The following is a 23857-nucleotide window of genomic DNA, read 5'->3' on the forward strand; positions in this document are numbered from 1 at the left end:
CTCACAAAGCACAAGATCACAGGTCTGTTATTGGCAATTACCACTTTCTATCTTTGGCTGTATTTGTTACTTTCAGGATGTTGGAGGCCGAGCCTGTGTTTTCTCCATGACAGCCTTCTTAAAAGCTTATGCTGGAACTATGCTGAGGCAATAGTTAACGAAATAATAATGAAAAAAAATTAATAATTCTTTCCCTTAACTACATAACAAAACCATCTGAATGATTTAGTAGATATTTTACTTTTTATCCAGCTGTGTGCTCTATGCAAATCATAAATCTCTTATGAACCGCACCGCTTGATGTGGGAGGATTTTTGCCTTCATGTTTTGTCAAGGAAACTTCGGGCAATGCAATTTTTTTTGTAGCTTTAAAAACAGAGATGCAAATTAATCTATCATGCTGTATATAGAAAACACAATCACTCAACTAGATGTTTGTTTTCCCAATCCTTCCAAAAGTGGCTTCATTGAAAGAAATATTTAATGATAAGATTCTAAACACGGGAGCACGAAGTTTGGTGAATTTCAAAGAAAGAGTTCATAACAGAACACGGCTATTTTATCAATGTATTTAGATTGGGAACCACCAGAGGGTGTTATCACAGACATTAGTACTCGTGCTGGTTCTACTAAATCTCGATGTACAGACAGCTGGAGAATTCTGGTTTCTGTTTAAATATAAATATATTTTAAACCAATGCCATTTTTAAATAATATTTTAGAATATGAAAACAAATATGACTTTCCATAGTTTTATGATTTCAAAATGAACAATTTGAAAACATTCTACCTTTGCTTTCTTCTCTTTTAATCAGCGTGTCAGAGAGCATGGACCTATTATGCTTGACTATATTATGTGCCTGTGTCTTACACATGAGAAATGTTTATTTTACAGAGGAACTGAGATTTATTTAATAATAAAATGGATATCTGGAGCCTACATTTTTGTGCCTACTGTCTTTTTAAACTCCAAATTTCACTGTCAAGTACCAACAAGGAGAAAGAATGTACCACATAAACAGATGATGGAATAAGCCCACTCCTGTGAGAAGGTTCCTGTACCCTAGAGGAATAAATCCTTGAGTTTTAAATCATTTCTGCTATTCAGTTATTGAGGGGGCATTTCAACTAAACATATTTTATCTTCTGTGAGGCAGTTCAATCTGTTTTAAATTATTTTTTGACCTCTTCATTTTCTTCAGATGCTAGATGTTTAGACATCATTTTGTTTTATTACTCCACTGTGGCTAACCTTAATTAAACCTGGTAGTGTTTTTTTGACTGCACATCTGTCTTCAATTAGTTTGCTCTGTTGGACCCCCCCCCCTTCAACTATACCTAAAAATGCAGAACTATCACTGTACCTACCACACGATGGCAGCACTGTGCTCACAGTCCGTGGATCAGAATTGTAGCCTTGACTTTATGTAATTGTGGACCCAAGGAAATTAAAAAGCTGGTAAGGACTCTAGAGATAGCCCCCTCCAGAACCATCATTGCGCCTTTAGAAAACCTAAGCCCTGAAAAGATTGATTTGTTCCACGTCACACACTAATTGAGAGAAAGAGAGTAAAAACTAAAAAGGGCTAATCCACTTTTCTATCATATTCAATTGTCTCAGGCTGAGGTTGTGAGGTCCCTGCCTACCTCAGGGTCAGTGCTTGGGATGCAGTAGATGGCCTTGCTGCCTGTGATGTTCTGTCACTGGTTTTATGTCCTTGGTCCAACTCACAGTTATATCCAAATATTTTAGGAATCATTTCTAATGGTAGTCTAGAATTTCCCAAATTACTTGGTTGACATAGTATTAATATTATCTTCATAGATATAGTCTATAGGATGTGTGGAGTTAAGAGAACACAGTCAATAATAGTTATTTTGTTTTTTCCCGCAGTTTAATGACGGAACTGACGTAGAGTGCATATAGTGCACTTTTGCTAGCTTTACCTTGGCGGGACATTACTTTGGTGACCTTTTCTACTTTCTCCCCACTGCCTATCTTTTGCTCTATTTCTCTATTATTATTGCTGTTGTTTTTCTGATTATTTTTACTAATGAGATTTTGCAGTTTTATCTCGTTCGTTGCTTTGCATGTGAACCTGAAAAGGTCAGGTTTTAAGTTCCATTGTTACCAGCATTATTTGTTAGGTTTTCCCTTGAATTAGGTCCAGTCACATTTTTTATGTTCCCTCTGACAGATTAGGAGTATTAAGATGACATGTGGCATCGTACAAGGAGTTTAGAAATTTAATATTTTTAACGTTACCTCAGTATATTCATTATATGATTTGGAAAAATTCTAAAGAACCCAGTCCCCACCCCAAATGGGATAGGTAGTTTCAATGCAGCTATTTGTAGGAGCTTCCACATATTTCCAAGTTACAAGTTCTTACAAACGAAAGTGCTGAAAATGGACAACTCAGACTTCTATGGGTCATTTCTTTAAAATGACAGATTACTGATATATAACAAACCATGAAAAATGGAATGTTTTCCTTAAAAAAAATCACAGTCTGTCCCTTAAGATAGTCCATATTCACTTAGTATCTTCTTTCAGAGAGGAAGGAGATGCAATGCCTCTTATCTATTAAGTCCCAGGAAAGATAGTAAAGCTTAGTCATGTTTGCCCTCTTCCTTCTCCACCCATATTGGCCTTATGACTGGATTTCCAAGACATTTCAATATAATCAATTCAGTCTGTTTTTAGCTAATGCTATCAGTAATTTGCAGGTGTTTTCCATACTTACTAAGCATTCATTCTCTAGCATTAATAGGATTAATGATTACTTCTGGAAACAGAAGTATGGTATGTAACTTCAATATAACAGGTGTTTGGAAATGAGTGTAAAGCTCAGCTAATATCATCATAGGATTTTTTTTCTTACATAAATATATGTGATGGCTTAGTATGCTATAGCTTTTGTATTTTTGCTAGAATGTTGCCTTTTAAGTGCGTCTTCCTTTTATAAGGTTTTTGGTTCAGAACTAGTTTTAGAAGAAATAAAATATTTAACTGTTTAATATTTAAATTAAATACATTAAATTAACATCAACTTTTTAATATTTAAAATAAGTACAATTCAAGTGAGGACCAAAATATCCTAGTAAATAATGGAAAAATGTTCAATCAAGATATCATAAATGAAAATTTTAAAAATTACTTGACCTGTAATAAATTTAGGCTATAATTCTAGCCGTGTCCGTAGAGATGGAATCGACAAAGAAATTATTAAGTACCAAGTTTTGGTTTTGCGCTAAAATATGCTAACATAATTGTTATGTTTTTTATCTTTAAAAAATCATATTTGGAAAGGAGAATTATATTTGGGAAAGATTCAAGATCTGAATTAAGTTCTCAAGAGCAACTCTTAATTTTTCAATATCCATTTAATTCTGCTTTGAAACGCCAATATTCTCTCTCTCACAGTTGGCTTGCAAAACATGCAGGATTGTTTGAGTGGAAAGTAATTGAAAAATAATTAGTTTTGAAAATGTTCTTATATAATCCTCAAATTGATAACTTAGATCATGAATACTTAGATAACAAGAATATCATCTTTATATGGAATCCAGTTTGATTTATATAAAACTTTTGCCTAAAGCAGTCTGATTTATATGACTAACGTTACAACAAACACTATTGTTTTGTATATCATTCAAATGTAGTCAATAAGCCATAGAATAAAGAGGAGTTTGGAGAATTATTTGATCAATGCATATCTAGTCCTATGGGAACTAACCTCTCTAGTTAATTTCATTACCTTCTCTCTACCTTCTCCAAATAGATCATTTTCAAATACTTTCTTTCCTCCCTACAGTTAGCTATATCCCAGCAGACTGTAAAGATTATTAGTGAGAACGAGAGCCAGGACAAATAAAAATGTAATTAATTATAGTTCCAGATGTTTCTAAACACAAGGATGTTTGGTTGAATATAAACTTAAGTCAATGACTATGCAATTTTTTCTTTTTCAATCTCATTTGAGCCAAACTCATGCTTTTTTCATTCTTCATAATTCTTCCCAGATATCTAATTGGTTATTCAATAAATATTACCAGGAATGGGGGATTTCCTGGGATAGTTATTTTCATCTGTTTTGTTCACTGTAGTATCACTAACACTTTGAAGAGGTTCTGGAACATAACATTCATTTAAAAAAGTATATGTGAGTGTGCATAAATGATGTAATATATATATATAATTCAGATAATATTTTCTATAAATGATAAATATTTTCAGAATTCTTTTTTAACTTTAATTATTTAAAAACACATTAAATCCTTGAAAATTAAGAATCAAGAAATAGGTTAAGAGATAAAGAACTTAATTTTTTTCTCAAATTTGAGTCAAATTTGAATCAAAATTGATCATCTTCAGTTTTTCTGACACCAACAAAATTAATTTGAACTATATAAGACCAGTAATATAGATGATACAAAAGAAGATAAAAGGAAACAATTTATAAACAATTGTTCCAATAAACTTTTTGTTTGAGATAAGGATGCAAAGAAAATTTAATCTACCTGTGTAATCCTCCCTCCGACTCTACCTTAGGTTAGCAACAGCTTGATTAGAGGCAACTTACCAGCAAATTTTGAAAGTAGGAAGTAACGAATATGGATATACATTCATAATTTAACTGAAATCAAGCTCAATAAAATAGTGTAAATATAAAATGAAAAATTGTCATGTCAATCTTAATTATAAATTAACATAAGTGACAAAGGAAAGAAGGGATTCTGAAGTATAAGAGATATAAAGCATAGAAAATTCAGAGACAAATATGATAATTCTCTTTTAGAAGAAAACTCCAGTCACCCACTATCTTTGGCTCCTGGAAAAATTATGATTCTGCATAGGGATAGATCAGTGGCTCTTAAACGTTTTGATCCCAAGAGTGCTTTTACATTCTTAAAAAATATTTAAGTTCTCAAAGAACTTCATTTTATGTGAATTATATCTATCAATATTTATCATATTCAAAATAAAGAAAACTTTAAAAGAAACGGTAGACAGGCACATATTCTATTAGCCTTCAAAACCATGATGTCGTCATACCTCATGTAAATGCAGGAAAACCCCACAGTTACATGAGAAAGAATGAGAGGGAAAAAGACAAATAACATTTAATATTCTTGTATTTGACCTTGTAACCCCCTGAAAGTGCCCCTAGGACACACATGGCGAAATCATTGGTCTAGATCTGCCATAAGAAACATGAAGTACAAACCATGAAAACGAGAAGAACCCAATTAGCATCAGCTATTTTTGACAGTCATCTTAAACCACTATGCACATGGCAATTATTCTATGGTAACTTTCATTTTTTATTTTATGCTTCTACTGAAAAATACCAAGCCTTTAGGAAAGTGAGCCTTTCCTAAGAAGATTTATTCTTTTTATCCTCTCTAGCTTTGGAACTTGATCAATCCAGAACTTCACAACTGTACAGAGTAGGAATGAATTAAAAACTCTAGCTATCAAAAAATGATGCTTGTCTGTTACATTTTTGCCTAAAAAGAAACCTTTATGGTATGCAGAAACCTACAATAAATAATGATATTTTGCAGGCATAAAATTATGCACATTCTTCCAAAAAACGTTTTCTCTACATGAAGACTTTAATTTTCTGGTACGTCGATAGTTGGATGAAGCCAAAAGAATGATTCAATAGCTATTTACTTTATGAAATGTCCTCAGTAGTGAGAATGCTCTACAACAAACTAAAAGTATGTAATAGATACACAGAGAAAAAAAGTTTCAAATATATATATATATGTATATATATATATGTATATATATTTACCCACTTTTTATACCTCTTTGTATAGATTCCAAATTCATTTTATATAAAGAGTTGGATAAAATTATAATGTGACCTATAGAACTTCAAATAATGTGGTTTTGAGTTTGAAATATGTTCATGAGGAAAAGTGGATTTTGTTCCTGTGCTCTTTCAAGAATAAATATAGCAGAGGGGCTCAGTCGGTTCAGCATCCAACTTTGGCTCAGGTCATAATCTCATGATTTGCGAGTTCAAGCCAGCATCAGGCTCCCTGCTGTCAGCACAGAGCTGGCTTTGGATCCTCTGTTCCCCTCTCTATTGGCCCCTACTCTGTCTTCTCTCTCTCTCTGAAATAAACATTAAAAAAAAAGAGAATATGGCAGAAATTATAACCCAATGTTTTTCTTATGTTTTTTTAAAAAGGGTCCCGTGCTCCTGACTTTACTAAGTATTTTCTTCTTAAACATTTATGTTTTCGTTTGACTTGTAATATCAATATTTTGATGAGATACTGTTCAAGTTACTAATTTAATTAATTTTTATCCTTCAGTATCTTTACAGAAATCTTTGCCTTTCAGTATCTTAAAATACACCGAGGTATAAAGCTATGGTTATCTACATTAATCCTATTCACATATCTAAACGACTCAACACCCCAATCAAAATTCTGCATTTCTGATACAGTATGTTTTCATTTAAAATCAGTAAGTATTTCTTTTGGCTCCTCAAGGATTAATTGTATATTTACATATTCAACACAGCAATGAAATAAAAAGAAAAGAGGGTATTTCCAGAGTCTGGCTCAGTACACATTCCTTTCATCCTATCCCATTCACTAATTCCACCCCCCCACTTCCCAATTATCTTGCACAATGGAGAATGGGTGAAAGATCATGGTTTTAGATAATGTAATACATGCGGATGAAAAGTGGAAAAAACCAAGTAATTCATGGATAGGTATCTGGATTTAGGCAAGACTGTCACGTAGCCAGATGGTGCTTTGGCATTCCTCTGCCTCTCCTTAGGTGGCATTTCCCGTGGTTCCATGATCCCTCCTACCCAGGTGATAACACCCCCAGCCCCATGCTCATATTGTACCCTCTGTCCAAGGTCCCGCACTGTGTCCCCATCAGCCTTCTCATGCTTCATGCTTCTCATTTCTTTCCTCCATCAGCATTTACTTGCCTGTCTCATTTCCTCAGGGTCCTGCTCCCTGGTGGTAATTTGATAAATTAACTTTTTGAAAATAATTTCTTCAAGCCTAAGTAGTTTGCATTTTAAAAATTAAGTTTAACTTTGTTAAAGATGTGTCATAAGTAGCATTTAAGGGACTGTGGCATGTTACAATTAGATCATGTATTATTAGTCACATCCAATTATATAGGCCCAGAGCTACATCATTTGAGTAAGGTGCAGCAGTACTGAAATTAAGTTTGATACCTAGATGGGCCATTTGGTCTTGGAATTCATGGCAGATGAAATGGACATATAAATCCCCAGTGTGAACCAGACATGTGGATGGCTCAGTGCAGACCCATGGCAATTACTGGAAAAGAACAAAAGTGCCCAGTGATGGTAGATCAGCGGATTCATCTTTGTGAATAAGTATCCATAACCAAGAGACCGTGTCTCATGGTCAGGGCTATACGTTTACTCTCTGTGACTTTGCATGTATAGCAGAGAGATTTCTGGCAATAAATGTCAAATAACTACTGAAAGAGTTGAAAATGCATCATCAATCATTCTATGAAAATGTGGCATCTCTTAAATAAAACAAAACTTTAGAAGAGCATTTTGATCTTTACAGACAACAAGGAAAACCCTCACCCCCAGAGAAATAAGCACAGAACTTTGAAAGCTAAAATTATACAATTTGATCCCCTCAGATTTTGTTGGATGTTTGCTGTGTTCACATCATTACAGTTTCAATTTTGTTTCCATTGTAAAACTACCCAAAGTTGTATTTCAGCTTTTTTACATGAACACATTGAAATGAGGAATGCAAATCTGTTTTTATTAACCTCTTACATACGTGAATGAAGACTTCACTTCCCAATGAACTCAGTTTGATTTCTCTTCTGATTTCTCCTTGACTTCCTTTTGGACCCTGTCCTTCCCAGAAACAGAGAATGCCAAATTCTTTCTGACCAAAAGGAACCATCAACCTCCAGTCAGAAGAGAATGGGACACTGATTAGCTACCACCTTCTGTAACCAACAATCCCTTCTACTCCCAGTGCCCACCCAGCTTCCCAGCCCAGCCACCCCCTGCCACTTGCCCAAGAGAGCACCTCCCACAGAGTGATGGCTTAGAAAGAGTTCACCACGGCAACGTGCAGATATGAAACTCTTCTTTGACAGCTGCTGAAAGTGAGCCTGACTGAAAGCGGAGTTTCCAGCAGTGAGGTCTGTGGAAGTAGGTTTCAGGCTATTCTCCTAGAACTCAGCCACACTTACGAATGCTTAATCTTAATTCCCTTGCACAATTTACTCCATGGTTCATCTGCTCCCCTAACCTCTCCAACCCATTCCAGTGGCCCTTAACTCATTGCCCGGGGTGGAGGGACATTTCTCCTCAGCCTGTAGTACTGGTTCTAAAGTTACAACTCACCTAAAATCTTAGTAGCATGCAAAAATAGCTCAGAAATTTCAAAATGCACTTAAAATGTGATATATTTGGGGTCAACTAAGTTCCTGTTTAAGGTTTAAGGAATGCTTCCATTTGTTTTAGTTTGAGCATGGTTTAGAGAAAACTGTTTTCTAAAACTCTGCTCTTTGGTTGCTCCCACCTTCTGAAATGGCACAGCTTGTGTTCAGCCAAACCAACTGGCTTGGAAAAAAAACCATTTGCAGGGATTTCTAAACACAAAAGAGTTGTTTAGGCATCAGGATTATCTGGCGCAATCTGTCTAATCTTTCTCTTCAGGTTTCCCAGCATGCACCTAAACCCCGGAGGGAGAAAGTTCTCTCTGGCTCACTCCATAATTCTTTCTTGACCCATATTTTATGCTACTCCAAGCAAAAAACTGCTGAGAGGCTCACAAAAAAAAAAAAAAATATATATATATATATATATATATATATACACACACACACACATATTTGAACGGCTCTTTAGGGACGATTTTGTCACCCTTGATAGAAACGATTACAGATGTACACAGAGCCTTACAGACTCTGCTTACTGCCACACTGGGCTTATGCATGACAGGGTTTTATTTCCTTGTTTGTGGCAGCTTCACTCTCGGCCTTCAGAAAAGAGGGTCATGTAAGTACAGTAAGTCTAAATTGTACTCTGCCATCATTTCTAGCAAACTCTACTCATTTGTAAGAAGTGGAACAATAAATAACATATATGTAAATGACAATTGTTTTATTGAAAGAAGAGTTTGATTTCAAAGGAGACGAAGTATTAAAAAAGCAAAGGTTTAGGCCTCGTAGCAAGGGTCAGGTTGCCAATTCTAGGAATTTCTGGGTGTGTATTCTACCCGTGATCCTAGCCATCTCTCTGACTGCTCACTCAGAAGAAAGGGATAAGGTGATCTTCGGTGAAGACCTCATCTACTAGGTGTGATCAAATGAGAAGATGGCCGATAACATACTTGGTATAATGTGAAGAACTATTCAAATGAAGGGCAGGATTATCAGAAAGCAGATGGGACTATATGGACTCCATTGTGAGGTTTGAAATGGAAGGCTTTTATCTGAACACTTAAAATTAATAATACTTATGTATGCGGTTAGAGAATAGGAACCCGTTGGCTCTTTGTACGTTTACATCTCAGACCAGTTTTTCTAAGCTTTCAACTAATGGCACAGCATTTTATATAATTTGATCCTATAGCATGTTTACCACTAGTTGTTTGGCAAAATGCATGACTGAATTATATTCTTGGTGCATTTATGGTAGCAGGGAAATAATTATGTTTCACAAAATAGACACTTTCTTTATCGTCTGCTAATACAAAATTAAACAAGAAATGTTCACCACGGCATGTTATCTTGATTATTTCAGTACAGAATGACTTCAGTATTCAGTCATGGCACCTTAAATGTATATGAATATCTGTTACAGCATTATTCAAATAAAGGGAACTAAAAGCATTTTGCTATAGATTTTAACCATATCTAGAAAAAACTCAGACAAAATATTCTATAGCAATACTTATATCATGATCATTAAAAATAGAGTGTGAAATAAGGGAAGCATTTGACTACTGTGACCTTTATCATTATGGACTATCTGAAGTAAGAAAATGAGTAACATTAAGAAATCCACTGAACTTATCTGATGGAAGAAAAAGTCACAGGTGGGATTTTAAGTACTTTTGGAAAGTACTGGTAAGCTAAGTAGAAAAGGGTAACCGTGCAGGGGTGATAACCACCAGGCTAATTTAGAAAACATCACTATGTTTTATGCCACAGGTACTTTCCACTGTCCCAAAATATCTGATTCGTTGGAACAAGAACCTATTATAAATTTTGGTTTTCAGAGAATAAAGAGGAATGCAATAGGAAAGTATAAGGCTTGAGTTTAATTTGGTGACAAGTAGAGAATCATAAAATCAAGTACTTTAGGGCTAGAAGGGACATAACGGGGCACTAGTATCCTATTTAAAAAAAACCTTCATTTTACCAATGTTTTTGAACTAAATTCAAAGACAATTTTATAATCACCCTCATTTGACTTTTGTCACTGGCAGTAGCACTCTTTCTTGGGAAAAACTGCAGGAATGCTGGGGCAAGTTAGGGATGGATGCAAACTTGCTTTCCTTTCTGAACACAGCTGTGGAATCAAGTTTACATACACCCACCCCCCCCAGAGCGAGGGCTCATGGGATTTGTCTTCCTCCAAACAGAAACCTGGGAAGACCGCAGAGTAGATCAGATGTTCGAGCAAGACATAGCAGAAGTATCACTGAGCAGCCCAGCCCTTATCACTTACTTACATGTTTATGTACGCTTGGTGCTTATTTGGCAGTAATTTTCCATCTAGCTAATAATGTTTCAGACATAAAACTTTGTTCTGCTCCCCACATGGTCTATCATTAGAGATCTCACTAGCAATGGAACAAGAACTATAAATACTCTATTGCAAGGAATCAAATGAGAAAGCAAAAACTGACACACTCATTTTAAGCTGCATCATATAACAATGGCTCAGAACCCAGTAGTTTATGAATGAAATAAAGATACTTTATTTATTACACAGGCACTTGGATATTCACATGCCCAACACATCTGATACACTTAACAACTATGGAAACATGAGTGGAAAATCTCTGTTTGTAGGATCAAGAGAGAACTTTCACCATGTAAAGGTGAATTAGTGCATTAACAATTTTTCCCTTACTTTCCTCTAAGAATTTCCAAAATCCACTGAATGTTTAAAAAGTTACACTTGAAATAATATGCAACAGACACTGATCTACATTCCAACTGGTATGCTAGTTCGAATTTTGAGCAGTTTAAACTTTTATCACAATGCAACATATTTATAGTCATGCTTGAACAGATTAGGTTAGTAGCATGCATTCCATTCTGCAATATGAATATTGTTAATCTATTTCCCAACAGAAGTCAAAAGATGCCCAGTGCATAGAAAAATACAAATCACCGTAGTCAATATATCATGGGACTGATTTTGGGACTTACACAGCGACGAGGAAGTCCTGAAATGCCATGCCCACAAAAGCACATTAAAAAGGGGATAAACATATTTTATCAGACAATGTCTAAAAATTAAAAGAGGAAGGCTTTAAATTTGGGGGATGTTCTCGCTGTGTGCTTTGAATAGCGCCTTTCTGCTCACCTCCTTCTGGCTTGACTGGTCCATCAGACATCACCTTCCTGAGGGCTAGCTGGCTTTGGTCTTGGTTGCCATTGGCTGGTGGAGGCAGATTATCAGACTGAGTTCTTTGAATGGGGAGGATTCCTGCTATGCTGTGTCTGTGCTGCTTCCTGGCATGATTAGACTGACCGCTTTTATGTGCTGCTGTGGCAGTGTGGGTGAAATGGAAACCCAGAGTATGTATCCTCAGATGGAACCAGCTTAAATGTTACTCATGCAAACAGAAGTGATCTTTTGCTCTCTTTAAATAAGGTGGGTTTTCAAATGCCAAAATGACACCACATGCATAGCACTAAAGGGGTTAAAACTGGCTGTTTCTTTGGAAATGAAGACTTTGGGACGTGGGGATAACATCAGTCTATGTTCATTGTCTGGCTGATGTCTCTTGGAAGGAACAGTGCACCTCCATTTGTAAAATCTCTGTTCTTACTAAGTTTTGATATATCAGTTGACTACATTTTCATAAATTAAATGAAAATACAGCAGTTAAGAAGATGGGTGGATTGCTATTCTTTAATTGATATCTTGACTGTCCTAGGATCCCCAATGGCTAGGAAAAAAGTAACCAATAAATTCGTTGTTATCATACACAAAGTGTGATCCAACGAAATGGACCCCAGTGTGTTCCTTAAGGAGGTCACACTGCCTCATCACATATGTTTATACATATATTAATATTATGTAATTTTTTGGAAATATGAGACATGATTTTCTTCACAGATTTTTTTTTTTTTTTTTGTCAAACGATTAGCAAGTGTCCCACATGGAAAGCTACAATACTTCACGTGCATAATTCATTAAGGTATTTAAGCTTGAAGTGCCTTTTCCCCCTCCAGGTTCGAGAATTTGCCTGCTGGTGGTATTACTCTTCTGCCCCCAATTTTGGAATGTTTTCAGAGAATCTCACTTCCAATCTGCTCTAACTGCTCGGGTGTGTGCTTTTTTGGTGTAATGCCTGGAAAGCTGGCAGTCACGTGTGCTTATAATTCCTGTACTCGAAAGGATATTTAAAGTGCACACACAAAGGACACACAACATTGCGTTGTCTGCAAACATCACGGACACAGCTACCAAGTACTATGAGCCAGGTTGGATGGATGGTGGAGACAAAGGGGAAACAGCCAGTTTTATTGCGGTCCACGTCAATAAATTAAAAAAAAAAAATTTTAAATAAGAGAGAGAGCATATATATGTATCGGTACTGTCCTTACACAGACAAAGGGACAGAGAACGGAGTGAGCGGGGTGTGCCAAAACACAGAAAGCAGACAGGGAAGGACAGCAGGGAAGGAAGGCAACAGATGAACATTAAGCTGCCATGCTGAGGAATTTATTTGCGTCTTTTACTTGGTTGCAGGCGGAGCTGTTGCACTGCGGCTTCGGCAGCGGCTATGGCAGCCCCTGCATCTTCCAGGTGGGTCTGGGTGACGCTGGTTTTGCTCTGGCTGCGAGACGGTCCGTGAGAGCGGAGGTGACCTTCGGAGGAGGATTTCGAGCTACCAGGACTACTGTGGGATTTCTCAATGGTGGGAACCTGCATGTCTGGTTACAAAAGGGTGAAACAGGAGTTAACGTGGCTCCAGCATTCCTCCCATCGAGCCTGGCCTCACGTCATTTGCAACTGTCTAAGATTTATGTTAATGCCGCTGCCTGTTGGGCTTACTTATGCCAAAGCTCCCTACTCGCAATGTGATTAAACATTTGGGAAGCCGTGTGGGGGAGGGGAGTCAAGAGGATGATAATGTTGAGAAGAAGAGAGAAGTGTGAGAAGAGGAAATACATCTGACTATCCTCACGTAAATGAATTATGGTAACTTATCCTTTTAGCAAGCAACTGCCGATTCAGGTAGGGACCAGGCAGGAGACCATAGGCTGACACTACCACAGAGGAGTTTTAAGTAAAAATGCGGTGAATTCCTGGACGAAGGGGCGTAAGTCACTATAGGACACATCAAGTGTGGGGACTGTAGAATCATGTCTCGGGTGATTTTAGAGAATGTGGACTATAGATCCCACATTGACTATGGCAGTCAGAGGGAGAGAAGTCTTTATGCTAATGACCTTCTAGACCGTTAATCAGGGCAGAGTTGTTCTGGAAGTGGAATCCATAAATGATCTATAAAGCTCAGTCATAAGTCATTTCTGTAGCACGCATGGGAGTCTGTGGTTTATCAGATCAACTCAGTGTCCTACTGGATTTGGCCTCGTGGTTTTCCATCTCCTAGAACACATGCAATTGGGACCCATTCCTTTCTAATGTGCAAAGAACCACTTTTCAATGTGATGTACTTTCTGAGAAGAGAAGGGAGCAAGACTCAGGTCCAGTATAAAAAGTTATAGTTGATACTTGTACATAGTTCAATATATCTAGGGAAGATACTACATGGTTATCTCACACAGGTAGTGACTCGGTTTATGATGAAGATTAATGTGTCATAGGATAATTGGCAATAAACCTCTCAAAGGAAAATCTCATTCAAATGGGAATTCTGTGTGTATTGCCCAAACCAATGTATAACATTATTATTTCAAAAAATAATAATCAGAGTTTTAAAAAAAATCATAGAGTTAGCTTGAGGCCAACATTTAGGAAAGGTTTAAGTAAATTTCAACATACCAATTGTTGTGATGACATGGGGAAAATGTTCTTGATATGACAAGTAAAAATCAGGATGCAAAATTATGTATAGCTTACATATAGATAATATGTGAATAAGAAAATACCTATGAAAAAAATAGGGGTTTAAACAATTAGAAGAAATCTGCATCAACGGTAATAATGAGTATGTCTCGTCAATGAACCGTTGAGGATTTTTATTTTTCTTTACGGAATAACCCAACACATTTTATAAAATCCTAGTATCGTGGAATCTGAGAGCTGGAAATAACCCAACAGCTGATATAGCCCAAACTCCTCCATTATCCTGCTTCAAAACCAGAGTTAGGTGAAGATCGCCAAGTAGTAAACCTAATTATGGGCTGATCCGAGACTAACGCCCTTTACTCCTGATTCCATATCAATCACTCTGCATGACATTATATTACATACTTTCCAACAGAATCCAACATTTCAAAATAAATTACATCTACAGGCATTCATATTCAGAAGTTACTAAGTGACCAAGGAGACAAAAGCTTTTTCTACTTGAAATGTCTCCTACCCTTGGATGGGTCAGGGAAGATACCATGGCTTCTGCTTTTGATGACAGATGGCTTTGGAGGCTGTTGGCTGCCCTGACTGGAATGAGACTTGCCATGATCGAGGCTTTCAGTCTGTTCTTTGAGAGAATACCATCTAGGAGTGTTATCGAGGTGAGATGTGCTAGATAAATCAATCAGTACCTGAAAAACAATGCAGGAAGTCAATGAGGTTGATATAATTCACTCATTACTCTCTTCTGTGACCTGAAATTTATTCATGGATATAAGATACAGTATGACGTTGAGGACGACCAGGCTGTCTTCCTCATGTTTCTTTACGCATGACATTGGGAACAATGCCCTGTGCATCATAGATGTCTAATAAACACTTGGTTAAATGGAACTGTATAAAATCTCAGACTATTAATTATTTTGGAGATTATGTAAAAAGGTAGACTTGCAATTCTTCATGAAAGAAAACTTTCTTTTGTGAAATGAACACATTCTAGTACTAAATTTGGATCTTTTGTTTTTCTAACTTGGATATCATTTTTAAAGATTGGTTTTAGTTATGAGAGGGACAAAATAAAAAAGAATGGGCGATTTGCAAATTACTAACTTATTCCTTGTATTTTAAAACATACTTTAGTTGATCTTTGAAATAGGGGTATGACTAACAACTTAACGGTGAGAAAGCACTGTGTCATGTTTTAACTGGCAGCATTTTTTTTCTTTATTTTTTTTTTTTAACATTTATTCATTTGTGAGAGACAGAGAGAGACAACGCAGAAGCGGGGGGAGGGGTAGAGAGAGAGGGAAACAGAAACCTAAGCAGGCTCCAGGCTCTGAGCTGTCAGCACAGAGCCAGATGCGGGACTTGAGTTGGACACGGGACTCGAATCCATGAACTGTGAAATCATGACCTGAGCCCAAGTCGGACTCCTAAGCGAATGAACCACCCAGACTTCCCAGCATTTTTTTATTTCTTAGTGATTCATAAGTAATAGTGTATTTTAGAGTTGCTGGCATTTTAGATTTGATGAGACATAAAATAATGAGAACCAACACAACGGATATATGCTCTAAATTCATGTGAACAATCAATTTTAAAAACAACAATAAATCAGTTTTCTGAAATGGGACATTAAGTCAGATATAACAGTGCATCCTAGAACTGCCCGAAGGTCAAGACTATTCCCAGTGGCTGTACTAGCATGAGACTGCAATTAAAGGTCAAATGGTCTAGTTTTGATGGGAAAAAGAAATACAGTCTAGGAACCAAACAAGGTCTCACATCACCTAGACTACATAACAGTTTTCTATGATTTCTGGGAAGGGACATCATATTGTCTAGGTGTTATTTTTTTAAGAGATGGTTTATTTTTCTTTATTTTTTTAATGTAATTTATTGTCAAATTGGTTTCCATACAACACCCAGGGCTCATCCCAACAGGTACCCTCCTCAATGCTCATCACCCACTTTCCCCTCTCCCTCACCCCCCATCAACCCTCAGTTTGTTCTCTGTATTCAAGAGTCTCTTATGGCCTATTTTTTAACATTAATTCACAACTTTAGCAAAGATCACTAAATAAAATATATATTTTTGGAAAAATGATAGATGAAAACAAAAACAAACCAAAAATGCAGAATCTGACCACTGTGCCAGAGTTCAATAATGAGGTTAGATTTCATGTGAATTTACATAAAATTCCTTTTTATTGTCTTCTTTGTCTTCTCCTACTTCTAGTTTTGCCTTGTAAAATATTTTGAGAGTTTTCACGGGATACTTCAAAGAAATAAGAATGTAAAATGTCACATAAAGTCAATGATACATTCAGTGAGGAATAGCGACTCAATAACCTCAAAATGCAATTTAAAAATCTAGCTCATTTTATAAAGTTTATCTCAAAATTTTAACATAATCATTTGGATTCACAGCATGATTATATATCTCCTATGAAAACAATTACTAGTTCATCTTGCAAATTATTTATAAAGTACATCAAATGGTAAAGTGAAGACCATTTCTCAAGTTACTATTCATCAACTGAAAAGGATGAATCAGGAAATACATTCTATCCACCGAAGGGCTTTAACCAAAATGGTTATCTTATAAACTTAAGAAATACGCTTGCATCAAGCTCTAATTGGTGGTTCATAATGAAAGTGAATAAGGAAAAGGAAATCAGATGCTCACCTCACCAAGAAAGTCATTGGAAGAAAATCTATCATAATCCCAGACGGTCACCTCCAGTGTTTTCTTCTTGAGCTACAGTTTAAATCAAAATGTCATTAACCCCATTCCTCATCATAAATTTTCATCACACTCTATTATAGATTTACTTTCACTTCCTTGATGTGTATAAAAGGACTTCAAATTTATCTAAAAATGTGGGTTTATATTAAATAGTATGTGAAATACCAATGGTTTTACAGTCAAACCTAGTGTTTGCTCGTAAGAGACCTCAAAGTTTTACTCATTTCCTGTTATTCTAACACTCCCCTCAGATTTTAAAAATAAAAGCACAATCCATAAATGCTCTTTAAATACATGGAATTCATAGGTTGCAAAACTGTCTAGGTAATTTAGATAAAATATTTGGAGTTTTTTGGTTTTAATAAATCATCGAAAGACGTAAGTAGCATTGCCTTATTTCTGCAGGTAAATTTAACTTCTTTTAAATTCAAGAACCCAGATTACAATTTATACCTAGCTTCAACTTCACAATCACATCAGAAATCTTCCAGAGGACAAATCCTAAACCTCCTTTATAATCTTGAGGCTAGTCATCTGTATGTCTTGGTCTGTACAGTTCAGCTTCACAATGTCAGACTTACGAGGCCTCATTTTAGAGAAGACAGAGAATTCCTAAAATGTTGTCTGGTACAATAATACATTTTTTAAATTTTATTTACTTATTTTGAGAGAGAGAGAGAGAGAGAGAGAGAGCGCGCACACAAGTGGGGGAAGGGCAGAGAGGACAGACAGAATCCCAAGCTAGTAGCACAGAGCCCAATGCCGGGTTCAAATGCACAAAAGTGAGTTTAATACCTGAGCCAAGGTCAAGAGTCAGATGCTTAATTGACTATGCCACACAGACGCCTATCAATAATATATTTATATACACTAAAATCTTTTCTTTGTATTGTTTATGTAAGTCAAATATAGCCAAGTATTACTTTTGTAATATACATATCAGATCATTATGGTGTCTAACATTACCGTATACAATGTATTACATCAATTATATCTCAATAAAACTGGAAAAAAAAGAAAAGAGATTGGCCAAATTAAAAAAAAAATAATGTTTATTTATTTTCGAGACAGAGACAGAGTATGAATGGGGAGGGCTAGAGAGAGAGGGAGACACAGAATCCGAAGAGGCCTCCAGGCTCTGAGCTATCAGCACAGAGCCTAACGCAGGGCTTGAACTCATGGACCATGAGATCATGACCTGAGCAGAAGTTGGACACTTAACCAACTGAGCAACCCATGTGCCCCTGAGATTGGCCAAATTTTAAAAAAATGTACAGCCAGTTGGAAAAATAGTTTCCCTCAAAATATGACAAATATGGCCTAGTCTGTTGAACTATTTAAATTTTGAAATAATTGGTGGAAAATATTCCACTGGTCTTATGTCTTTGCTTATTTTTTGGCTGTTTTGTCAAAATGCCCACGTTTACATTCATGGGATCTTTGAACTGTACCCATTTCCTTTCACTAGCTACCTTTCTCATATATATTTTACTTATTCCTTCTTGTCCGTGTGACAAATTGATAGACTACAATCTTTTAATACTTTTGCCATTGCTATTCTTATATTAGCCTAAATCTGTCACAGAAAATAATCATTGCATACCTGTTCCATGGAGATACTTTTATAAATTACTGTTTGATTCCATTCAGGATTAAGACTTTTTTGAACATATTTAGTCCTCCTCTTGTACTCAGCACTGAATTAGAAGCCAAAAAAACAAAAACAAAAACAAAAACAAAAAAACAGAAAAAAAAGTTACATTGATTATTCACCTTAACTGATGACTTCATAGTTAACAGGAAGGTCGTGCAGACATTTTAAGATGATACTTTGTGTTAAATCATTATGCAATCATCTCCTCATCTTACCATCTTAAGCCTTATTTTAAATTGAATAAAAAATGACAATTTAAGAACATGTTGGATGCCTTTGGTTTTATTTGCCCTGAAGTAGTTTTTTAAAGAAAAGCTTTAGGTGTTCCAGCTATACTGTAATTTAGGAAATCTTTCCCAAGAGATAATTACATGAACTATATGGTAACATCTATACTTGACATCAATCAACTGATGGGAATGAACTATCATTGTTGCTATTAGCCAATGTTACCCCACAGAGAAGGCCTTTATCTAATCTTCACTGCCTTTTTCCTGAATTTTCTGCCTAGCCTTCGATCTCAGGTCCTAGATAACACTTCAGTGCTGATGGGCACCAGAGTCCTGAAAACCAACATACTTGTCTGGAGTTCTTTCATGTGCCTTGACTTTACGAGGTGGCTTTTCTAAAAGGACTGGATCCTCTCCCTGGGTTTGGTGGTGTGTGTTCCCAGCCACGGGCAGACTAACTCTCGCTAGTTCCTGGTCTCATGCGCTCCACTTCCTGGAATGCCTCTTACTGTTTCGCAGGCACAATCTACCCCATCCATTCTAGACAGGGCTATTGAGAATCAAGCTCCAGTGCATCCCACCTTCAGAATGTCTTTCTTCTGTCTCTGGGTTTTTTCTCTTTCTTACCAGCATATGCAGGGGCAGTAATTCACAACATTGCATACTGGGATTAGCTAGGAATCCGAGTTCTAAGGCTGCAAAGAGGGCAACCGGCCGTGCACCCATATCTCCTTGCCTGGCACCTCCGAAGAGATCCTCATCTAATAGGTCTGGGGTGACGCTTGACTATCAGAATTTTTAAAATCTCCTGGGTAAAACTAATGTGCATCCAAGGATGAGAACCACTGAACTCATGTTTCCCAGGACCTCCTATTTCAGCCATGGTGAACTGAATCCAAATTAAGAAATAAAGCATCGACCTTTTCTCTTCTAACCAACTCATCTGTACAAAAATAAAAGCTGGATTTGACAATGTTTTTATTCAAGATAAACTGCAAATAATTTTGGGGAAGTGTAAATGCAATGATTTGAAAACACAGGAATTGTCATGTATTATAGATAGTATAAATTGATACATACTTTTTACCTGAATTTAGATGGATTTTAGATGAAACTGGTGAAGTTTATGTACCCAAACCCCCAGCAAATTCTACTTTGACTTATTCCACTTTTATCTAGAGAAATTCTCCTATGCACAGGGAATGTGTTCTCCTCACCTGTGCACAAGGAATGTGTTCAAGAACATTCACCGTAACATTATTTCTAACAGCATATTAATAATATGATATATACAACATATTCAGTAAAATAGCAGCAGTTAAAATGAATAAAATACACCTCCATATATCAAGACAGATACATCTAGAAAAAAGTTAAGCAAAAAACTTGCAGAAGGATAACTAAAGTTATTATGATTTAAAATTAAAATCATGTGAGCTAATACAGTAAACTATGTATACATGTATATATAATAAAAATATATTAATATCATAAGTCAGCTTGGGAATTATAGGTATCAAATTATATTTAGTAGTTTTCTCAGGTGGACAGAGGAATGGTTTCAGAGGGTTTCAGAGGATACATACAAAATGTTTTTTAATAAAAAAATTTGGAGCCTATATAGCAGAATATTAAAATTTGATAGAACTGAATATCAAAAACAGAGGTATTTGTTATTGTCTATAATTTTCAGTTTGAAATATTTTCCAATAAAACTTCAAAATAACTTTGGTAGGCTATGTGTCTTTATATCTTATGTTTTTGGTTTTTTAAAATGTTTTTATCTATTTTTGAGAGAGAGAGAGAGAGGGAAAGAGGGAAGAGAGTGAGAGCCAGCGGGTTACAGGCAGAGAGAGAGGAACAGAGAACCTGAAGCAATGTAGGGCTTGAACTCACGAACCATGAGATCATGACCTGAGCCCAAGTCAGATGCTTAACCGAATGAGCTACCCAGGAGCCTGATTTTTTTTTTTTTTTTTTTAATGATGACATCAGAAGAATGAATGTGAGCACTTTCAAGATAATAACAAGCCTTGGTAGCTACTTTAGAATTCATGGCTATTTCTCTAGGCAGGTATACTTAGAAGAAAAACATATGGTAGTCTGACTTTTAAAAATTCGATTTGTTTTGGACTATTTGTTTGTTATCAAGGTAATGAGATCATGGGGAAACATTAAGGGTAAAATTCATAATACAGTAAATAGCAGCAAATTTTTTTTTCAATGCTGAATAATTCAATGCATCATATTTTAAAAAGATGGGAATTAATGTCAAACGTAAACTCCAGTACTTTCTTGAAAATTCTAGATATTGTCGGGGCGCCTGGGTGGCGCAGTCGGTTGAGCGTCCGACTTCAGCCAGGTCACGATCTCGCGTTCCGTGAGTTCGAGCCGCGCGTCGGGCTCTGGGCTGATGGCTCAGAGCCTGGAGCCTGTTTCCGATTCTGTGTCTCCCTCTCTCTCTGCCCCTCGCCTGTTCATGCTCTGTCTCTCTCTGTCCCAAAAATAAATAAACGTTGAAAAAAAAAATCTAAAAAAAAAAAAAAGAAAATTCTAGATATTGTCAATATATGTGAAAATGGTCTGTATTATTAAAATGTCTTGAAAAGGATTTATTAGCTATCATCTTTTCTGAATCTATGAATATGGATAATTGTTACCACAATTTTTCACGTTTTTTTCACATATACATTTTTTAAAAGTTCTTGGTTCGTGGGGGAAAAGCAATTTATAAAGTAAACGCATTAAAATAAAAACAGCTAACATTCATTAAATGCTTAGTTTTTCTCAGGCAGAGTTCTAAATGCTTTTTATGTATTAGCTCATTTAACCCTTGTGGTAATTCTGTGAGACAGGGTAGAAAAAACTGAAAATCCGTGGAATTAAGGCCTGTTGGGAAGGTGGCATAGTTATTAACTGGCAGGCCTATGATCCAGACATAGGGAAACTGACTGGTTGCTCTTAAATGTAAGCTATATGTACTTTTTTTGTGAACTTGATTAGGTTCACAAAATCTGAATAAGCCACCAGTTTCTTAATTTCAGGCTTTATCGGCTGCAGTGCCTCATTTGTCTTCTTTACCAAATAATCTAAAGTCCTTCCCTCCAATTTAGATATGTAGATTTCCTGTATATGTAATATAAATTTTATACAATATGTGTGTATATAGACACATACAGAAAATTAGGCAAGTTTTAGAGGTGTTTAGGGAAATTCTGAATAGTATATCCCAGGAGAGTGTTGTGGAACCAGGGATAATTACCATAAATATTTCTTTTTGCCCAGATACACTTGGGAATAACCCAAACTGGCAGAATTTTATGTTATTAATGAATTTGATTCTTTAATTCTCTCCAGACTCGATGTGTCCATTTCCTTTAGGATTATTGTCGGTAAACACAACTGGCCTCCACTCTTCCTGGTTGAGCTGTGTAAATAATAATGAAATCCTTTCCAGTTTTTTTGTACTTGAATTTTATGACACAGAGATGGTCGCACAAAGCCACTCCTTCAACGACACTTGTTTTTTAACTACCATGTACCGACCACCTGGAGCATGATCTGATCGGGCTGTGTAGCCATCTCACACAAATGAAAACTCTCCACACCTTCTCCCATCTGTATCAGAATCTGGATTTACAAGCTGAAGATGGTCAAGCAGAGGGACTCTTAAATGTGAGCATAAATGAGGGTGAGGAAAAAGTGGGGCTCCTTTTCTGTTTCCTTCTTCGTCCAGAAAACACACTATATTCCCTCCTGGGAAGATGGCAAAAATGATATTAAATGAGGACAATGAGTCCATATCTGATAATCAGAGAAGTTTTTTAACCAGGGAAAATAAAAAGTCAATTAATCAAGATGGGGCATGGGGCGAATAAAGAAAAGTTAACCTTCATCCCTTGAAGTTTTGACTAATTTCTTTTCTCTTTCATTTTTTAATTTGACCGGTTATTTTCTCATGAGTAAATCTGCTTTTTTTTTTTTTTTTTTAATTTTTTTTTTCAACGTTTATTTATTTTTGGGACAGAGAGAGACAGAGCATGAACGGAGGAGGGGCAGAGAGAGAGGGAGACACAGAATTGGAAACAGGCTCCAGGCTCTGAGCCGTCAGCCCAGAGCCTGACGCGGGGCTCGAACTCCCGGACCGCGAGATCGTGACCTGGCTGAAGTCGGACGCTCAACCGACTGCGCCACCCAGGCGCCCCATCTCATGAGTAAATCTGCTTTTAAGACAGGCAGAAAAAGATATTTGAAATTCAATTATTCTTCCCTAAACTGACAGAAAAACAGTACTCTGAGTTTCTCTTTTTAATTTAAAAATATAGATGAGAAAGAAGAATGGGATATGATGGCTTCTTTCTATTTCACTCTCATAGAATTAAAATATTGAAGGTTTTTATTTCTTTGGTTTTATTTGGTTTTCCTTTATTGGAAATCATATATATATATATATATATGATTTCCAATAAAGGAAATATATATATATATATATATATATATATATATACACACACACACACACACACATGCATACATATATATACACACACATACATGCATACATACATACACATACATGCATACATACACACATACACACATAAAGACCACAGACATATATACACATACTTATATATAGAAATACACAACACACACATACATATACACATATACATATTTCTTTACTGAAAAAATACAGTAGGTCCAATAAAGACACACACACACACACACACACACACTATTTTTAATTACTCCTCTAAGGATTTTCCTTTAAATTAGAAAGAAGCTCATATCATATTCCATTTTATAAGCTCTATTGTTCTGTGCAGTAGTGTGTTTTTAGCACATCACTTCATTGCCCCTGTGCTCCCTGAAGTCAGAGCTATGGTTGTTTGTCAACTCTAACCTCAGCTCCTAGCACAGTGTCTGGAACAGTCTG

At 36.2% G+C, this 23857-nt stretch overlaps 1 protein-coding gene across 1 annotated transcript in view; it reads right to left on the reverse strand.

Annotated features, from left to right (window-relative positions):
- The window catches only part of PCLO (piccolo presynaptic cytomatrix protein), a 411980-nt gene that overhangs the window by 49461 nt on the left and 338662 nt on the right, over nt 1-23857 (reverse strand). The window contains exons 17-20 of the mRNA XM_047096771.1: nt 18638-18731; nt 16975-17046; nt 14797-14977; nt 12983-13177 (exon numbers count right to left, since the gene is read on the reverse strand). Coding sequence (XP_046952727.1) covers nt 12983-13177; nt 14797-14977; nt 16975-17046; nt 18638-18731 — 542 coding nt within the window. The remainder of the gene's footprint in view (nt 1-12982; nt 13178-14796; nt 14978-16974; nt 17047-18637; nt 18732-23857) is intronic.

The sequence above is a fragment of the Lynx rufus genome, unplaced genomic scaffold, assembly GCF_022079265.1.
Source record: "Lynx rufus isolate CCGP_SWC_20201006 ecotype Redwood Valley unplaced genomic scaffold, mLynRuf1.p SCAF_4, whole genome shotgun sequence".
NCBI classification, from domain to species: Eukaryota; Metazoa; Chordata; class Mammalia; order Carnivora; family Felidae; genus Lynx; species Lynx rufus.